The 18,418-nt window shown below is 41.9% G+C and overlaps 1 protein-coding gene across 1 annotated transcript in view; it reads right to left on the reverse strand.

The window, feature by feature from the left end:
* Positions 1 to 676: 676 nt before the first annotated feature.
* The window catches only part of PREP (prolyl endopeptidase), an 83,774-nt gene continuing 66,032 nt past the window's right edge, over positions 677 to 18,418 (reverse strand). The window contains exons 11-15 of the mRNA XM_056856421.1: positions 15,764 to 15,900; positions 10,025 to 10,119; positions 7,694 to 7,825; positions 2,537 to 2,693; positions 677 to 1,157 (exon numbers count right to left, since the gene is read on the reverse strand). Coding sequence (XP_056712399.1) covers positions 863 to 1,157; positions 2,537 to 2,693; positions 7,694 to 7,825; positions 10,025 to 10,119; positions 15,764 to 15,900 — 816 coding nt within the window. The 3' untranslated portion in view covers positions 677 to 862. The remainder of the gene's footprint in view (positions 1,158 to 2,536; positions 2,694 to 7,693; positions 7,826 to 10,024; positions 10,120 to 15,763; positions 15,901 to 18,418) is intronic.

An 18,418-nucleotide genomic window follows, 5' to 3' on the forward strand; every position in this document is an offset into this window, starting at 1 on the left:
TACAAATTGTTCTATGCTATAAGAAACAATATTGTTTTCAATTAGCACTATTATAATTTATCAGGTGCTGGAAAAGATTCCATTTCATTTAAAGGGAAAGCCTGATTTGCTTGGCAGCCACTGGGAAGCTTAAACAATATCGTCATGTGCAGGAAGGAAGGCTGTTTCAGTGTGATTTTCCCTTTGAAAACGTTACCAGTTAACAGCCGTTGGCCCAAGTGTTACTGTTTAATTTAAACCAACTTTATACTGCCTCTTCCACTTACAGGATGCTGAGTACTAATAAATCTGGAGACCTAACATGGCTTAAAATGAAAGATGAGATTCAAAAAGCAGTGTTTCGGTGCATTACATAAATAAAATGCTGTATTACTGCTTACTGAACCGAATGTACAAAACCTAGTCTTTACTAACACACAGTCTGAAATTAGTCAGCATTTGTAGTAAAGAGTACTGGGGAAGTACTGGCAGCAATCCCAACAGTTACTGTGACTGTAAAGAAAACATTGACTGACAGCTTATACTGGAACAGTACTTACATTTATTTACAAGTGAGCCAAATCTTTACAAGGAGAAAAATTACACTGAAAAGCATTTTGTATGAAATAATCACCACCACCACCATGACTCTAAGTATCCACATAACAGCTTCATCTGTAATCCAGCACGTGCTATTGAAAACGAATGACCGGAACTAAAATGAGAAGCCAATTAACCACTGAATAGAAGCAGAAAAGATACAAAGTTGATAGGAAGCTGGGAATTGCCATTCTTAAATGTAAGTACTATACCAGGTGCTTGGTTGGCTCATGTTTTTAAGGTGATGTTAAAGCCCTTGATTTCTAACAGAGACCATTGTGATCTATTCTATCCACTCGAGATTTAGGCATCGTGCTATAAAGGCAAACATATCAGACACTTCCTCTATCACTTTAGCGGTTGGCTTTCCAGCACCATGGCCGGCCTTGGTGTCAACATGAATGAGCAGAGGACTGCTCTGTTTGGGGCTTCGCCCTGCAACATGCTGCAGAGTCGCAATGAATTTCAAGGAATGAAGAGGCACCACACGGTCATCGTGATCGGCTGTGAGAAGTAATATGGCAGGATACTGGATTCCATCGCCTTCAGGTATTTTAATGTTATGAAGTGGAGAATACCTGTAAGAGGAACAGAAACACAGACAACCTTTGAAAAATGGACAGTATGCCTGATGCGCTCTAGCCCTTTGGTGGAAGCAGCTAGGCAAATAAGCGTACAAATAACGGTGATAGAAAAGAGGCTACTTAGGTGGAATCATGGAGATGGATTATAATTAGTGTGGGGTATGAAGTTTTATCAGGTGATATATAAGGAGCTGAGAATCTGACATGTGCTCTGACGGTCGTGGATGATTGGCCCTTGTGAGCAGCTGGATCGATATACAAATGGTGCACATGGATTACCACAGCAGGTTATGGTTTTTAAGCATGGTGCACTTGTGCGCTGACTGTACACACATTTTAAAACTGCAGTTAAGATGCATTACATGCCAACTTCTTAAAAAGCACTGCACAGTCTAGTAACCTTATTAAAGTCAAATGATTTCGCGTTTGCTTTTTAAAATGTGCTATAAACTGATAAAGTGTTCTCACATTCTGATAGCCACTGTATTAATCTCCTTGGAGGACAGCATCTATTTCATATAACTAAATCATGATGACTTTCAAAAATGCAGTTTTTAGAAGCAATCTACCCATATGCCCCTTGGGGGATGGAAGTTTTGGCATTGCAAGCCATTCTATGGTTATATCTGAATATAAATTCAGTAAAACCACAAAGATTTCTTATTTGGAAAAAAACTGCACGTTAATGATCATAATCTTTTGAAACACTCATTAGTTTTCAGTTAATGAAACATTATACCATTCCCTGGCCTCCCAAAAGTGGTCAAATGATACAAATCTCAGTAGTTTTATAAAGTTGGGTTTTGCAAGAGCCACTTGGGATGCTTGTACCACAATCCCAAATACATTCCCTCTGAAGTAAATTTTACAGATTAATGAATTCTGTTTCCAAATAATATACTTAGGACTGTGGCCTTGGGTACATGGCTGTGTATATGTCAGTAATTTCCTGGACTCAATGCGTGCGTAAAGTACCATGAAGTTGCAGTCGATTTATGGCAATCCAGTAGGGTTTTCAAGGCAAGAGACTAATAGAGGTGGTTTGCCATTGCCTTCCTCTGCACGTTGACCCTGGTATTCCTTGGTGGTCTCCCATCCAAGTACTAACCAGGCCCGAACCTGCTTAGCTTTTGAGATCTGACAAGATCAGGCTAGCCTGAGCCATCTAGGTCAGGACACTGCACTCAATAGATCATATATAAAGAAAACTGCCCTAAGATTTTGTGTTATCACTTTTAAATAAATCATTTTATAATCTTCAGCTGTTGTGGGATGAGACAGAAAAATAGTTTTCATATGAAATGCATGATTTATGATTATTCGGCACGTAAGTGCAGCATGCTGCATGTCACCAAGGAAGAACTCTTTCTTACTTGTACAGCCACTCAAACTGTTCTTTGTAATCCGAGCAGCCATAGTCTGTTGTCCAAGCGTGACCAATTGTGAATTTGTGGAACTTCAACATGTCCATGACCCCTACTTGAGCAATAACACAGCCAAAGAGATCTGGGCGCTGATTGGCACAGGCAGCTTGATAAGATGCGGAATGAAAAAACAAACAGACAATCAATATTAACGTTTAATGTTGTTATTAGTGCTACATAGCAGCTATGAATAGCAATTTTTAAAGCAGGAATAGGGCTGTAACATTTGTGAAATGTTAAGAGCACAATGGCATATGAACCTCTTGTTGCTTTTTTTTACTTAAGCACCAAGCACAAAGTTCCCTGAAAAATCAGGATGCAATGCAGGAGCCCCTAAAACATACAATGATGAATCAAGGTCTAAGCAGCCAACAGCAAACCTGTGTGTGTGTTTAAGATACCCTTCCTCCCATCAACACTGGAGGGGGGAAAGCAACATGGGCAGGGAAGGGGTAAGCATCCTCTGCAGGCCACAACTATATATGAAATCCACACACATCCCCACACACACTCCACTTTTACCCAGTGGGGCTTCCCACTTCCTACTCCGTTGGATTCTTATTTCATTGTCCAATTTACAGTGCAGTCCTAAGCAGAACTACACCGTTCTAAATCCACTGAAACAAAGGGGCTTAGAACAGTATGATTCTATTTAGGATTGCACTGTTAAGCCCAGAATTATCAACTTCAATTGGCAGTTGTTCTCATAGGGTTTTGGACAGGTAACTTTCCCCACCAAGGCGCCTTTCAAGTGGATGCCAGGCACTGAAACTGGGACCTTCTGTATGCAAATTAAAGGCTATCATTGATTTCTGGCACCTCCCTGATATGCTCAACCAGGGCTTAGCTTACACTGAACATGAAACACCTAACCCTAGAAGACTGTTCGGCATGCTTGAAATTAAGAAGAAAAACAAACCATTTCCCATTGGAAAGATGGCAGGTTTTTAACATTTAATGCAGGGTTTGACCATGCAGGCACTGTGCTTCCGTGCTGACTTTAAAAATTCCTGGGGATGCTTGAGTGTTTGAGGCTGATCCTGCTGGCCACAACAAGCCCCAATGCTGCCACTGCTGATCACCTGAGAGGTGTGGCCATGCCCCCAAAGACAGATAGAGCCAGGGAGGGGTGAAGGAGGCCTCAAAACAAGTAACCTGTTTCTGGGGAGTCCTGAAGAGCGATCCAAGTGAAGGGAGCTGGGGAACACTATTCAATGCTGTCCCAGTTGTTGAGGCAACAGTCTCAGCAGAACTAGGTGAATTATTCAGGTGGCAATTCTAAGAACACTTTCCCAAGGGTGAGCCTCACTTAATGAAATGGAATGTATATTTGAGTAGACCTGCTTAGGATTGCTCCCTAAATGTTGGTCATGTTTCTTCCTTGCCCAGCCTGCTTCATAAACAGTTACACGTTTATTGTATTTGTTATAGGTGAGTCTGGCTCCTAATTTTGGGCTGGCTAAGGTTGCCAGCTCTTCTGCTGTTGTAGGAGAGCTCCTGCTGGTAGTGCCCACACTCTGCTGCTGTTTGGTAGGGCAGCATGGGGAAAAAATGCCCAGGATAACACCATCGCTCCAATCGTGTGATGACACTTTGGCACAAACCCAGAAGTGATGTCACTGCATCAGGGCGATAATGTAGGATTTTACTGAAACTTTATGTTCGTAACACTATCCTAGATCCATAGGAAAAAAATGGGAAGGGTGATGTAATGGCTGGCAGTGAGGCTGCTCTGAAAGTCCCTTCCACCGAAATTGATTCAAGGGTCAAGCTGAAAACAAGGTGCTGCACAGTTTCTATCAAAAGCCAGCTTTGCGTGATGCCGACTGGGTAGTTTCTCTTGATGCCACCAAAAAAACCCTCCCCCAGTTCCTGGACCAATTTTATACTTTTAAAATTTTATGAGACAACAAATTAACAGATATGTATAAACAGTTATGCAGCAGGTTAAAAGAAATCAGACAAACAGGCTGCCTGAGGCATGAGGAAAAGGGCAAGACTGATAGTTGAGCCAGAGTTCAACTTGTATGCAGGCATATCTGTTACTTTGGTTGTGAAGTCAGGCTTATACCACAGAACTCTGTCATTCCATATAATGCTTCTTTCACCCTACTGGAACGTCAGAAAATTGTCTGTCTCACAATTAGTGAGTATGTGCCCCAGATCTTTTATTTTATATTTAATTTCTCTCCCCTTCCACCTAAACAAAACACTGACTGCCTCATCCTCAAAGGATTCGAAATCGAAGATTTTTTTCCTCCCCAGAAGGACATTTCAAATCTTCCCTTAACTGTACTGGGCAATTAAGGCCATAACCCACAAACACGTTTTGCATTGCTGGACTCTACTTGTCTCTGTTGATGCTGCCAGTTTCTTCAGCAAGCCCCAGGAATGTCTGGGGTCTGGGCACCACCCAGGTTCCAGGTAATGGCCCCAACACTTTGATGATTTGTTGGAGAGGGCGACTGACCAGTGCCTCCAACCAACGCAGGTAGAAGGTGCACAGGCTGTGGAGAGTGTTGCCTTTCCAAGATCAAATATCAGGCATCTGAGCTGGAGAAGGAAAACATCAGTGTTGTGCAGCTGTTTGTGAATCATGCCCTGAGTGTACACCTCAGATTTTTTATTATACTCCGGAGGATAAAGGGTGTGAGTGCATTTTGCAAATGAATGATTTTGGGAGTACTGCTCAAATTTATTCAGTGTCACCTTCTAGTAATGAGACTGGAAAGAAGCAGTGTTCTGGATGAATGCCAACACTTCTGTTTTCTTTTCAGTGAGTATGATCAGAGGAAACGTGGCACTAGGCCTTTACATCTGAGACAGCAGTTTATACTGAGAATGCTGACTACAAGTACATGAACAGATTTTAAAATCCACTTAGATATCATTGGGGGGGGGAGGAGAATCCCAGCATCTCCTTTGGAGAAAACATATATGCAACATTTTAAAAATAAAATACTATGCTGTCTTCCAAAATGAAAAGTTCTCTCAATTAACTCTCTCTCTCTCTCTGTATATACGTGTATGCAAGAGAGCATGTGTGTCTGGTAAGAAAAACTCCATAGATAGGACATTTCTGAATGGACTAGGCAATTTTAAATGTACAATTCAAATAGAAAAGTCCCCCACACCATTAAGCCAGTGTACTTTCATTACATGGTTTTGTGTAATGATTTGGTGGCAGTCCTTAACAGGAGCCTGCACAGATTTCAATGAATTTATAAGTAGTGTGTTTAAGATGAGGGTTCAGCTTGTCAGAGTGATTACGCAAAACACAATTAAGGAAAAAGCATCAATAGCAGTTACCCTGATGCCCTGATGAACCAAGCACCGGCCTGCATCCTTCATGAATTCACTGATTCACTTCCCATGGCAACCCATTAACCCTCCCCCACATTTTGTTCCTGAGGGTCAGTGGACCCTCTTTAACAGAATAGGGAACAAAGTGGAGATCTTCAGTGAAAGGGGGGGGGGAGGAGTTAGCAGAAATAATTCCTTTATTTTTCTACAGCAGAATGCCCTGCTGTTTATGGAAATAGATGGTAGGACACAAGCCATCATTTGAAGACCTGACACCTGGTATCTGCTTACGGGTGCTCAGAAATTCATTTACTTGGTTAGTCTATCTCTATGAATAACAGAAAAAGTAAATGGAATGACTAGGAAATTGGTTTCTTATTAATTCCTCCCCTTTGTTTACACCCCTTCCTTGTTCCCAGTGGGGACCCAAGGAATTTCACATTGCTCTCCTCTCTTCCTGTGAAGTAGGTAAGGCTGAGAGTATATGACTGGCCCAAGGTCACCCAGAAACCTTCCATAGGAAAGCAGGGATTTGAACCTAAGTTTCTCAGATACTAGTCTGACACTCTAACCACTGCACCGCACTGGTTTCTGTCACTGCGGCACAAGTAACCACGGTCCTGCCTACCTATACTCCCATGCATAGAATACAAAGGATCCTTTGTTTATTAAGCTATACTTTTTTTCAGTAATGGGCTACTGGTGTAGAAAATCAGTTTATCCTAAATGAATGAATTGCACATGGCCAGATGATGACATCAACACAGGATTCCTTAGAGCCAATTCTCACAATTCATTTTTGTTTTTTGAGCAGTCCTGACTTTTTAACAGTGTGCTCATACACGCAAACATCTAAGCAAGCTAAGACCCACATATTTTTTTCCAGCTGCCGCATCAACTGAAATTGCAGTAGTTTGTGTTTAACCGATTCACCTTCTGCATTAGCTCATATGACCAAGTATCCATATCGGTCCTTAGTTGCACATTGGTCCAAATAAGTATGCACACTTTAGATTATGACAGAGGCCAATAGCATGGTGAAATGTTGTCAAAATTACAGTTAATGGTCTAGAACATACTCAAAATGGTGTGTGCACTACTGGTCTCATTCCTAAGTGCTGGAGAAAGGTGGGATGCATCAGTATCAGCAACGCAATAATCTGGGCAGGAAAAAGCCAGTCAGTATTTTAAGACCAGACTAAAAAATGCTAAGATGTTTCACTGCAGCTGGTCATCTTCCAGTGATATTTCAAGAGAGGCTTTGGTCCTAGACAGACATGAACCTTCAGAAAATGAAAGACATAAGAGCCATAAACCTGAAATAGAGGACATGAAGAAGGAGACACTGGCAACTAAAAATACAGGCTGAATGCTGATTCAGCTAGTTTCTAATACATCTGGCCTCTTTGCTTCCCTATCCATTATTTTTTAATACACTGTGTTCTGCACATAACTAGTTCTAACCTATCGGAAGAACAGATGTTTCTGAGCAATAGTGATGTACATAGTTCATAATGGCAGATAATTGCTTAAACTGGTAACTGGTATTCTACAGTAGAAAAGAGCAAGAGCCCAATAGCACCTTAAAGACTAGCAAAATTTCTGGCAGGGTATGAGCTTTCGTGAGTCACAACTCACTTCTACAGACTTCAACAACATTTGGATGCTGAGGGAGAAGCTAATTATGTGGTTCAGTCAACATTATGATGCCACCCACTTTTTAAAAGGTCCTTTTAGAACATACTTTATATTAAATCCCTCCAGGTTAGCCATAAAAACCAAGGTCATGCAAACCATCCTTACCCACTAGCAGGCCTCCATTTGAGCCTCCATTAATGGTCAGCTTCTTTGGAGAAGTATATCCCTGTTTGATAAGATACTCTCCGGCACACTGAAAGTCATTAAATCCATTTTGCTTGTTGGCTAGGATACCACCTAAATGCAAACAACGAAATTGTGTTAACCCATTTAGAAACACACGCAGACACACTTGATATTACTGATTTAGAATATTTGTTCTTATATGTGTGTACATGGAAAAAGAATTGCTTGGGGTGAGTGTTCAATTTCATTAGCATTTTAATAATTCATGCTGTGGAGAAATACAAAGACAATGGTGATCTCTTTCAAGAAAGAATTTACAAGATGGCTCTGCCAATAACTTTAATGCTTTCAGAAGCCTTGAATAATACATACTTGGGCTGAGGATTGAGAATAAAAAAGGTGATGTTGCTAATAATTGAGACATCTAAAAGCTGCACATTGCAGATTCAAGATGAAGTGACCAGAAGTGTCTCCAGCTCTGATTTAGCTTAATGGAACATTTATGACATTATATTCATCCATGGCATTTTAAGATACAGAACTTCTTAAACGTGACATTGCAAAAAGCACATGAGCAGAGTTTTTGGGGTCTTTTTTTGTTTTGTTTCAAACTTGCCAACAATATACATTTGAGGATATGGCATTTCCAGCAGATCAACTCAAAGTATATAGCTGAAGCTAGCCAGACAAAAAGACAGAACTGAAAAATGGTTATGAGGAAAGTTGACAGCACTCTAATGTATATGTCCTTATTTTCTGCTATGCTTTCAAAAGTTGTTTTAGAGAAGTGGGCCAAAACATGAAAATGCATCTCCCTCTCACCACTCCCTCTCACTACTGTAAAGAAACAGATTATTTTACCCAGGACTGCTCAGAAGCTACACCTTCAAAGAAAGGAGTCTTTGCCCCTAATTTCCTCAGTATGTTCTCAGTCTACAATGCCTCTGAAGGTCAAGAAAAGTACTCTGCCCTACTCAAAGGCAGAGTTTTATTATTAATTTATATTGACAGAGCTCTGTGACTTAGCTCCTTTAAAGGCTACACTTTAATATTTCCATTCCTTTTTGTAACTTCTGTACTGTGACTTTATGCCAATAAAGGAATGATGATGATGATGGACTTAGTTCCTTGGCTCAAATTATGGCTGACTATTGGGAAACTGAACTTATGTCGATAAAAATAATATCCTTATATCAGTTGATTTTGGGTGTTCTTTACTGATTTGGGGGGGTTAGTTTTGTAGGACAGAGCTTTTAAAAAATCACATATAAAATCCAGGCTTTGATTAGACGCTGGATTTCATCACTTCCAGCACAAACAGTTGGCATTAACATATGAATACATCCCATTTACCATTGTCTGTGTTCAATTTTAATCCTGTGTCATGCATAAAAATAAACCACCCAATATTGATACCTGTGTCTTTAAATTCATGAAAATAAGGAGCAACACAAGCTTGTACAAACTGTCTTGGTATCAAGCTTATGTTAATTACTATAAATTACAGACATGGAAAACATTACTTTTTGAAGCAATGATCCATAACATTGATTGCATTAAAAAAATTGTGTTATGTATATCATGGATATAGGTAGTCTGTAAACATTTGTACATGAAGCTGTTTAGTAGAACCCATTGTCTTTTCCTTGTAGATTAATAAAATCTGACTGTCTGATTTCAGAAATGCTTTTAACTGCATCTCTTTTTTAATAGTAATGTGGTAATGTTCTAGTTAATCATGATCCTCTCCATGAAATCTAAGCAATTCTAAACTTTCTAAACCTCAGAAAAAGCTGTCTATGAAATTAACAAACAACAGACTTCCAACTAGAACCAATACATGGACTGGTGCAGAAATTAAGCCAGGAAATTGGGAAAAACAAACCTCTCTTTAATCAGGGTAAATTTTATTAAAAACTCATTAGAGAGCTACGGTTAATTTCCATTACTGAAGGGTACTTTGTCTTGAGGAATACTACTGTGCATATGCTATCATGAGTGGTTTCTCTTCATGAAAATCATCAGATTCTCTTCTTTCAATTACTGGGAAACATTCCAGACAAGCCCTGCCGCCCAAATGAAAATAATGATACTGATCAAAATTGTGAAAGGATAACTTGGCCAATGCAATGCAGGATAACTACAATTTTTCAAGAAATTGTTCAAAATGGCTTTGGGAAAGGATGCAGCAGAGAAAAAGAAAGAACAGCTCCAAATTAGTTTTTGCTGCAAGTACAAAAAAGGCCAAAACAACTATCTTAGAGTTTCTTAGCGTGGGTAGTTGCAGAAACGACAACAAGAAATCATTACCTTTGTGCCACCTCTCTCCATATTCACCTCCTCCTCTGATGTTTGCTACAGCTAGAATACCACCAAGGTGCCTTATAAAAATAAGTCTTGAAACACTGCAAATATAAATAGACAATTGATAGGTCAATATTTTCACCACATGGCCCCTAGTATTCCTTGTTTTCCAAGCTGTATCTGTTGAAGAAAGATGTTCCTATTTGCATAAAAATATCAATGCGATGCTTCTCCTGCTGTTCTAAGCTTAGCAGCAAGGATCAAAGATGGACGCAGAGATAGCCACAAGCATAAATGCCTTTAAGACATATTCATGGAGGATGGAGTCCATCAATAGCTTCTACTTACGGTAACTCAAAGAAACCTCCATATTCAGAGGCAGCAAACCTATGAATACTAGTTCTAGGTGACAACATCATAGCTTAGCCTCTATGCCCTGTTTGTTGGCCTTCCAGGGAAATTGGCTGGCTGTTCTGCGAAACAGATTGCTGGACTAGATGGGTCACTGGTCTGATCCTGCAGGGCTGATCTCGTGTTCTTATGGTTTTTTTCCTCAAGGAGAATCCTGCTCACATTTATATAAATAGTGTTGGGTTGTTTGTTTTTTTGCTGTCAAGTCAAAGCTGACTTATGGTGACCCTGTGGAGTTTTCAAGGCAAGAGATGTTCAAAGGTGGTTTGCCATTGGCTGCCTCTACATCACAACCCTGGTATTCCTTGGTGGTCTCCCTTCCAAATACTGACCAGAGCTGTCCCTGCTTAGCTTCTGAGATCTGACGAGATCAGGCTATACAGATCAGGGCTTATATGAATATGTCAAAAAAAAAAACCCTCCTTATTAATTATAAACTCTTGGATCCCCTCCCCCTTCAAAGCTCTGTATAAATCTAATTCTGCAGCAAACTCTTCATTTACCAAAATAGATTCCAAGACCTGTTTTCTTCCTGAGTCATAGCTCTCCAGAGAATTAAGGTGATGGGCAGCTCCCAATTATGCATGGATAAGGCAAGAAAAAAATATCAAGCTCTTGTAATTAAGGTCATTCACTGAAGTTCTAATAATTCCCTACTTGTTTAGACTTACAATACTGTTTGAAGAGAGGCACAGTGCTCCTAGGTTGGGGTCAGCACTTTGTGATTAGCTGGCAATCAGGTCACCAGAATTTGGACATACCCTATTTAATGAAAAGGAATAACTATTTCCTTTGGACTACTGTCTATTTATTTCTGCAAAAAACAATGTATTGAGTTTACCAAATACTAAGAAATGAGCTATATTCTTTCACCAGTGTTGGGGAAACAGATTTCCTCACACCATTTGAGTTCAGAAAACAGCAACCAGACTATTGCTTGGATGGGAACATGTCTTGCCCAGTTTAGAACACATCTTGCCTATTTTAAAACAGCTATATTTGGTGCCAAATCATTTCAGAGTTCAATTCAAGGTAATGGTTATGACCTGTAAAAGACCTTCTCAGCTTAGAATGCACACATTAATAAAGTAAATAAAATTAACTTCCTATGTATCCCCATGCGCCAACTGAGGTCTCCTGCTTAAGATGGCCTGTTTGGCATCTACTGGTACCTTCTCTGTAGTGCCTCTCACCTTTTGGAACAAGCCTTTTTGAGCTGGCGAGGGGGCCCTGTCATTAGAAATGTTCAGGAAACCCTATAAGGCCATTTTATTTGTGAAGGCTTTTTAACAGGGTTGAATATGCAGGCATTTTCTTGGGGAGGAGAATTAGTAGCGCTTTATTGTATTTTGCATGCTTTAAATCTTGGGATTGTAAACTGCCTTGAGCTACAAGGGAAAGGTGGGGCATAAATATTTTAATAAACAAAATCATGGTTTGAACTGAATTTATTAGTCCTAAAATAGTTCTATCTTAATCCTACTCCTGGACATTAGCCTTCACTAAAACACAGGTCAGGAAACCAGCCAGGTCTCTGTGGGTGAACTGGGGAAATAGTGAAGATGACGAAACCAATATTTGTTGAGGAAACTATGGGTTTGAATGACTGCCTGCAAGCCAAACCCTGCTTTTACACATTAACCATAGTTAAAATAGGCCACAGAGCCAGCATGGTGCAGTGGTTAAGTATGGTGGACTCTAATCTGGAGATCCAGGTTCGATTCCCCACTCTTCCATATGAAGCCTGCTGGGTGACCCTGGGCCAATCACAGTTCTCTTAGAACTCTCTTAGCCCACGCAAAGGCAGGCAATGGCAAACCACCTCCGAACGTCTCTTGCCTTGAAAACCCCCCAGGGGATGCCATGTCAGTTGTGACTTGATGGCACACACACACACACACACACACAGTAGGCCATGACATTATGTATGAATCAAATCATCAACTTTGCTCTATACATTTTTGCCTTTGGGTAAAGGCTTTTGGTACTCAGTTCCATAACACAGTTAATTGCACAGAACGGGGCGTGTGGAGTTCGCATCTAGAAACACCATTCTGCTCAAAGGGAAATCTCAGTCCATCCACAGATATTTGTGAATGGGGAAATTAAAATTAAGAAGTAGATAGCTTTTTTCAGTTATGTTGCTTGTTTACTTGTATTACTACTCTATGGGCGAAAACGCATGGTCGCTTTAGCCTCCTTTATTCCCTGTTTCAGCCAGAATTCAGCCAGGATCGAACGCACGTTCAGCGAAATGCATGCATTCAATCCTGGCAGAATCCTGGCTGAAACAGGGAATAAAGGAGGCTAAAGCAATCGTGTGTTTTCGCCCTATGTATCTTTCTTACCCCTCTATTAATAAATGAGTATTAAAAACTATATTGCCAGCCATGGAAAAGATAGGAGAGGAGAAAAGGGCACTGTACTTTATTTTTGCTTTAAATATTTATATTTGTAAGCCTCTCCCCAGTGGAAAACTGTTACTTCCCCTGATGTTTGTATTGCTTACAAATGCTAATATACGTAATACTGGTTTAAAAGGGAAGTACCAGTATTACCAATTTATTTATTTGCTCACATGCTGTTCACCTGTTACACACAGAAAATATCTTTAATTTCTACTACCTAACCTTTTAAATCTTTTTCAGTGCAGAGGAAAACAAGAGTTCTGCAGCTCATTATGAAGACGTCTGAATCATTAATCATTTTTAAATATAGTTATTAAGCAAGACATTTAGAATTAGTGATCAAAAAGGTGAAATGATAAGAGAAAGGCCTGCTGTCAAATAAGCCTGGAAATTAATGGATGCCCGAATACTGACAATGCACAACAAGAATAGACTACAAAACATTTCAGAGTTTCCCCTTAGTTTTGTTGTTTATTTGCAATTTTAGCAAGAGGCTTGCAGTCAAATTCCACTCAAGCATAAAGCTCACTGAGTGACCTTGGGCCAATCATACACTGTCAGTAACGCTCCACAAATTGGTTACTCTGCTCCCTCTCTCCAGTTCCTTCCCTACCTCCTGGGCATCTTTTGACTTTATTTTGCAAACACTTTACATTTGAAATTCTGGAATATGATCAGGACCCAACTGACCTCACGGGTGGAGACAGAGGCAGTTTAATCAGGGTCTGAAGGCAGGGCTCAGCACACAAGCTGAGAACTGGCCTGAAAGACAGAAGAATCTAGTCAGGCTGGATTCGCCCCTGCTAAGGTTTCCAGCCTCTTTTCTCCTGATTTTCTTCCACTGTGCTCTTTCTCCTCAACTCTGAGATCTTGTCTCGCCAAGCACACCTGCCCGATCCCTCAAAGTAGCGCTAGCGGCCCAAACACAACATTTCACCCTGTCCCATCCTGTTAGCACTAACAGTGAACAGTTCAAAAGCGATTATGGTTTGTGGCTACTGAGCCACAGACGGTCCGAGGTCTTTCACTCTGAACTACTAGGAATATTTTATGACTTGTTAAAACCCGCAAAAAAAGACTGACACGCAGCCTGCATGTATTCTGTTTGCTATGTGGCTGAAAAGAAAGATGTTTTCTGATCTTCCAGCTGAGGTCCTTTATTAAGCAGGAAAGATATCCAGCCTCAGTACTATGCAAGCGTTTAAAAACCCCACTTTGCCATCTCCTGGAACAGACATTTTGATTTCCACTTCTGTACCTACAAGTCATACACTTGGGTTTTATTGTCACATCAAATCTATATGTGCATGGTTGAGTGTGCGGCTGCTGGAGAAGACATATGTTAAGAAAAAAAATGGAAATATAAAGCAGGCAAAGAGAAGCTCTTGGGCTGTGGATGGTACAAAGTCTCCTGCTGCCACCAGCTCCTGGGATCTGGCAGTTATTCAAATACAGAGTTCAACAATGGTATCAACGTGCTACCTGCTTGGAGAATTTCCCTCTAAATTTATTTATTTACTTCATTTGTACCTCACCTTTCTCCCAGTGGGGACCTAAAGTCCTCCCCTCTATTTCATACATCTGTGAGGTAGATTAGACTGAATGTGCATGACTGGCCCAGGATCACCCTGCAAGTTTCAATGGCAGAGTCAGGATTTTAACCGGGGTCCCCCAGATCCTAAAGCCTGCTCTTCTGCCAAAGAAACCTACACATGAAAACAAATACTGAAGAGAAGGTGGGCTTCATAACCTCCGCACTTAAAATAAAGCTAAACATCCAGATTCTGTGCCAAGGAAATCCTGATTGTGCAATTAGGTTAGGGTTGCCAACCTTTAGGTACTAGCTGGAGATCTCCTGCTATTACATCTGATCTCCAGCCGATGGAGATCAGTTCACCTGGAGAAAATGGCCGCTTTGGCAATTGGACTCTATGGCATTGAAGTCCCTCCTCTCCCCAAACCCCACCCTCCTCAGGCTCCGCCCCAAAACCCTCCCGCCAGTAGCAAAGAGGGACCTGGCAACCCTAAGTTAGGTGCAAACAAAGTACTTTCCGAATATTTATTCTAGAATTTAAGACAAAAAAATAAAGGGGCAAAGGTCAAGGAGTAAGGAAAAAGAAGGCAAGACCAAGGATAATATGCAGGTAAAACCTCTGCATGGACCTGAAAGGAGCTTTCAATTCAGATCAGGAGTAGGGAGGCCATATTCTCTGACTACAAGTTGTTAGCCACTGGATAGGAACGTCGACATAAAGATTTAAGGTCATTCTCAAAAGGAAACTTTCACAAATACATTTTATAGCATCAGACCACTAATTTTCTAACTTTCTGGAAACTCAATAGGGCTTCTGCTGCTTTTTTACTTATTTCGTTTAAAATTTCTACTTTGCCATGCAGCTCAACAAAGCTCTTAGGTCTTTTTTCACAGTGTAATCCCGAGGTACCATTTAGGCACAAAGGGAATTTAAACTTCTCCCCGTGCTTCAGACTATTCCTCGTGATTTCTTATCAGGAATATTCCCAGTGTAAGAAAAATGTAATGTAGTCCTATAGTCCTGTAAATGAACTGTGACCTCTCAAACTTGTCTAGTTCTGTTACAGGAGAAATAGACCCTAGCATCTCTGTTTTAAAAGTATTTGCAAGGGCTGGCTACCTAAATCTTCTGAACAGCAAAGGAGCATGCTATTTAATTTGTATAGGATGGCTTCAGTTTTAGTCATCTCTTTTGAAGTGAACAAAGATCCAGTGTTGTGAGAAATCCAGTTCTGTTTTGGTTTAGTATCAGTGGGCTTCAATATTTGTTAGTCACAAATTAAACCTACATAATAAAACGATCGCCTTCTCATTCTAAGATTACCGGTGCTTTTGTTACTTTGATCAATGTTTATAATACAATATCAAAACACTGCTCCCAAATCTACTTACCTGTAGCTTGGTGTGATAGATATGTTGAACCCACCATAACCATAAAGGAACGCAGGATGAGACCCATCTAATTTTATTCCTTTCTTGTGGATAATAAACATTGGGATCTTAGTACCATCTTTGCTGGCATAAAAAACCTAAAACACAGGGGGGGGGGGATAAATCATTACTAAAATAGAGAATGGGTTTGCAAGAATGCAAGTTGAAGGTGGGCAAACCAATTCATCCAAGAAACAAAAAAAAAAAAAATAAAGTTGAGACTTGAGTTCCTAAAAACCATCAGATCAGACTGCAAGATCAGACTGGAGTCTATGTAGTCCAGCATTCGGAAAGGTCAAAAGACAGGGATAAAGGCCTTCTCCTTTACTGTATCTGCAATGCATTCAATGCGGAGAGCTCCATTTCCTAGAATCATAGAGGTGGAAGGGGCCACCAGGGTCATCTAGTCCAACCCCCTGCACAATGCAGGAAATTCACAACTACCTCCCCCCACCCCCCCAGTGACCCCTACTCCATGCCCAGAAGATGGCCAAGATGCCCTCCCATTCATCATCTTCCTAAAATCATAGAATCAGCACTGCTGACAGATGGCCATTTAACCTCTTCTTAAAAACCTACAGGGAAGGAGTGCTTACCACCTCCCAAGGAAGCCTGTTCCACTGAGGAACCGCTGTTAGAAAATTCTTCCTAATGTCTAGACGGAAACTCTTTTGATTTAATTTCAACCCATTGATTCTGGGGCAACAGAAAACAACTAGGCACCATCCGAGCTACATGCTAACTACACAGATGGCAATACATGCAGCCACACTCCTAGATTGCTAGGAAAGCTATTGCCTTTCATCCATTGTTTTCATCAAGGGATTTAGAAGCATTTAAACAAATAAATGGACCTTACAAGAACTAAACAAAAGCCAACTCAAGTTTCTATGCTAAAGAGAGGCTTACTGTCAAGTTGCCTATGTCACTGGTCGGCAAACGGCGGCTCGCGAGCCGCACGCGGCTCTTTGGCCCCTTGGGTGAGGCTCTGCCCCTGGGCGCCGTGCCTGCTGCTTAGTCTCCCCCGGGGCCGGCCGGCAGCAGTTCCTGCCGGCGCTTCTCCTGTTGCTGTGACGGCTGGCGGGCGGCTGCCCCTCCCTCCTCCTCCAAGACGCCTCTGCGCAGGCGCCGCCTCTCCCGCTCCCGCCTGGGGCTCCGCTCCCCCGCGCGTGCGTGGTCACAGCCTGCCAGCCCCCGGGCCGTCAAGCCCAACCCCGGTCCCAGCGCCAACCCACAGGGGAGGGGGGAAGAGCCCTCGGACCCCCACTCACCTGGAGAGAAGCCTGGAGAGGCGGCAAATGGCAGTCGGCTAGAGCCGCATTCCAGCACCCGGGGGGGCGGGCTCGAGGTCCCCACAACCGCCGACCGGCCCGCTTGTCAGCTGGTCCGGGTAGACCAAGCCCGGCCAACGGGGCGCTGCAGTGGCTGTGACGGCCCCCGGCCCCCAGGCTGGCCCGCCAGCCAGGTCCCCGGGGAGAGGCCGAACTGCCCGCCCATCAGCTGGCAGGCGGAGGGGGGAGCGCAATGGCGGAGGGAGGCGCCGTGGAGGCAGAGGGGTCGGCGCGGCTCCAGTCCCAGCTCCCACTGGGAAACGGTTGGCGGGACGGTGGGAATAGGCGCTGAGAGGAGACGCCTGAAGGAAAGACCCACCCCACGCAAGACGGGCTGAGGGTGGGCGTAAGAGCCAGGGGAGGGCAACGATGAGGCCCCCACCCTCTGAGACAACTCTCCTGGCAAGGAGAGGAAGAGGTGTGGGGGAAGGGATCTTTATAGCCTCGGGTTGAGGGAAAAGTGGGCGGAGCCTAGGTGGCTCTCAAGGGAAATCTCAATTGTTGTGCTGTTGATGTTTGGCTCTGTTGACTGGCGAGTTTGCCAACCACTGGCCTATGTATTTTGTAACACAAAGCAAACTAGTCTTCCAGCAATTAAAACAATACCTTTATAGAGATATATCTATATACAAATAACAGCAGTGTTATCTCATTATCATGCTCTAAACCAAGACTGGACCAAGTTTAATTCCTAAGGGTTAATTAATAGTGTGTTTAATGAAAATGCTTTCATTTGTCTCTGAAAGGCAAACAAAAGGGAGTAACAGAGGGCTTCCTTAGAAAAGCAGCTACACAAAACTTCAGCCACTACTGAAAAGGCCCTACCTTCTTGCTCACAATGGTGCTATTTTACAGGGAAAGCTGGATTAGAGTTCTCCTGATTATATTAATGAGCGGCAGAGTGGGGACAACAGCAGCTTCTTGTTAGAGCTGGCTGAACCTAGGCTATTTAGGGCTTTAAAACCAACACCTTCTATTGCTATGTAGACCTTTCCAACCAAGGAGAAATAGAAAGAGAAAGGAATGTTATTTGTGGTTTTTTATTTGCTGCCCAAGGAAACACCAACTATCATTCTAGTAGGTCATCCAGAAAGCTGGGCAAGAGTTATTTTTATACTAGCGGGTAACTCCAAGAGTAATATGATTCTCTCCACCACATGATATTGAATAAGTACATCATCATGCATACTGCTGGTAAAATTAAACGCCAAATACCAGTATGGCATCTCAAATTAGTTTGTCAATTGCAGCTGTACAGGCAGAAAACATTTCAGAAGCAAGGGGA

This window comes from Euleptes europaea, chromosome 10, assembly GCF_029931775.1.
Source record: "Euleptes europaea isolate rEulEur1 chromosome 10, rEulEur1.hap1, whole genome shotgun sequence".
NCBI classification, from domain to species: domain Eukaryota; kingdom Metazoa; phylum Chordata; class Lepidosauria; order Squamata; family Sphaerodactylidae; genus Euleptes; species Euleptes europaea.